The 2,291-nt window shown below is 43.3% G+C and overlaps 1 protein-coding gene across 1 annotated transcript in view; it reads left to right on the top strand.

Annotated features, from left to right (window-relative positions):
• LOC101854928 overlaps nucleotides 1-2,204 on the top strand; it is a gene marked incomplete at its 5' end in the record, with an annotated part of 5,660 nt that extends 3,456 nt beyond the window's left edge. Inside the window, 2 exon segments of the mRNA XM_005113428.2 lie at nucleotides 790-803; nucleotides 1,860-2,204. Of these exon segments, the coding sequence (XP_005113485.1) occupies nucleotides 790-803; nucleotides 1,860-2,204 (359 nt within the window).
• Between the last annotated feature and the right edge of the window lie 87 nt (nucleotides 2,205-2,291).

The following is a 2,291-nucleotide window of genomic DNA, read 5'->3' as shown; positions in this document are numbered from 1 at the left end:
TCTCTGTCTGCTAGGATGTTTTATCACTCTGTCTGTCTGCTGGGATACTGTATCCCTCTGTCTGTCTGCTGGGATGTTTTATTACTCTGTTTGTCTGCTGGGATACTGTATCCCTCTCTCTCTCTGTCTGCTAGGATGTTTTATCACTCTGTCTGTCTGCTGGGATACTGTATCCCTCTGTCTGTCTGCTGGGGTGTTGTATCCCTGTTTCCCTCTGTCTATCTGTTGGGATACTGTATCCCTCTGTCTGTCTGCTGGGATGTTTTATTACTCTGTCTGTCTGTTGGGATACTGTATCCCTCTGCCTGTCTGCTGGGGTGTTGTATCCCTGTTTCCCTCTGTCTATCTGTTGGGATACTGTATCCCTCTGTCTGTCTGCTGAGATGTTTTATTACTCTGTTTGTCTGCTGGGATACTGTATCCCCCTCTCTCTCTGTCTGCTAGGATGTTTTATCACTCTGTCTGTCTGCTGGGATACTGTATCCCTCTGTCTGTCTGCTGGGGTGTTGTATCCCTGTTTCCCTCTGTCTATCTGTTGGGATACTGTATCCCTCTGACTATCTGCTGGGATGTACAGTACCTACTCCATACCTAACCATACATTACGGTACAAGGGTTATTTTTTATTATTATTGTTATTACTAAAATTAGGAAAATTGTTCTTCTTGTTGTTGTTGTTCTTGTTGTTATCATTTTTTAGTTGATGGGCAGTAAAGATTGAAATAAAGTCGAGAAAGGCTGGTTTTTCAAAGACAGGATGGTAATTTGTCTATTGTTCTCATATTTCAGGCTTTCATCCAGAGGTGCGTATCATTTTTCCTTTCTGATAGACAGACAGACAGACAAACAGACAGACAGACAGACAGACAGACAGACAGACAGACAGACAGACAGACAGACAGACAGACAGACAGACAGAGCTTGAATTTCTATTTATACATTCATTGTTCATATCACAAAATTTGACTTTAAAAAAAATCAGTTTCGGCTGCATATAAATATTCGTGAAATATTAGGTCAAAGTTCAAATTTAAAATGTTGGGAAAAGAACAGCAAGCAAAGATTCCTAAGGTAACTACAATTTGTCCAAGAACTGAAACAGGTTTTTCTCTCCCATGGAAATGTTTGCTTTGGGGCTTGGAAGCATCTAGCAGACAATTGACAACCGTGATTTCTCTTTTTCCATCAGGTCCCACAATACCAGTCTCTTCTTCCATCCACTGTAACAATACCTGTCTCTTCTGTAACAATACCAGTCTCTTCTTCCATCCACTGTAACAATACCAGTCTCTTCTTCCATTCACTGTAACAATGCTAGTCTTTTCTTCCATTCACTGTAACAATGCTAGTCTCTTCTTCCATCCACTGTAACAATACCTGTCTCTTCTGTAACAATACCAGTCTCTTCTTCCATCCACTGTAACAATACCAGTCTCTTCTTCCATTCACTGTAACAATGCCAGTCTCTTCTTCCATTCACTGTAACAATGCCAGTCTCTTCTTCCATTCACTGTAACAATGCCAGTCTTTTCTTCCATTCACTGTAACAATACCAGTCTCTTCTGTAACAATACCAGTCTCTTCTTCCATTCACTGTAACAATACCAGTCTCTTCTTCCATTCACTGTAACAATGCCAGTCTTTTCTTCCATTCACTGTAACAATACCAGTCTCTTCTTCCATTCACTGTAACAATACCAGTCTCTTCTGTAACAATACCAGTCTCTTCTTCCATTCACTGTAACAATACCAGTCTCTTCTTCCATTCACTGAAACAATACCAGTCTCTTCTGTAACAATACCAGTCTCTTCTTCCATCCACTTGAACAATACCAGTCTCTTCTTCCATTCACTTTCAGGTGGTACAATACGAAATGTTTTCCAGACCGTCCCCTCCTCAGCCTCCCCCCGCCCCTCAGGAAGATTCGAACGTGTACCAACGGGTGATCAGGCCAGATAGTCGCCCAGTGTCCAACGTGTATGAACTGCCGGGTGAGCCTGAGGTCATGTATGTGGGGTCACTGGGGTCACAATGGTCGCCTGTGTCACAAGGGTCATTGGTTCACTGGATCAACGACGTCACTGTGGGGTCACTGAGGTCATCAGGTGCACTGAGGTCACAGGGGTCACAGGGGTCACTTGGGTCACTTGGTCTCTGGGGTCATTGGGGTCATTGGGGTCATTGGGGTCATTGGGGCTACTGAGATCGCCGGGGTCCTCGAATTTACAGGGGTCACTAAGGTTGTTATCAGTGCCAGACCTGGACTTTAAGCAAAACCCATGAAAGCAAA

This window comes from Aplysia californica, unplaced genomic scaffold (assembly GCF_000002075.1).
Source record: "Aplysia californica isolate F4 #8 unplaced genomic scaffold, AplCal3.0 scaffold02363, whole genome shotgun sequence".
Taxonomy (NCBI): Eukaryota; Metazoa; Mollusca; class Gastropoda; order Aplysiida; family Aplysiidae; genus Aplysia; species Aplysia californica.
The sequence above is the reverse complement of the archived record's forward strand: the minus strand, read 5'-3'. Positions and strand labels throughout refer to the sequence as shown.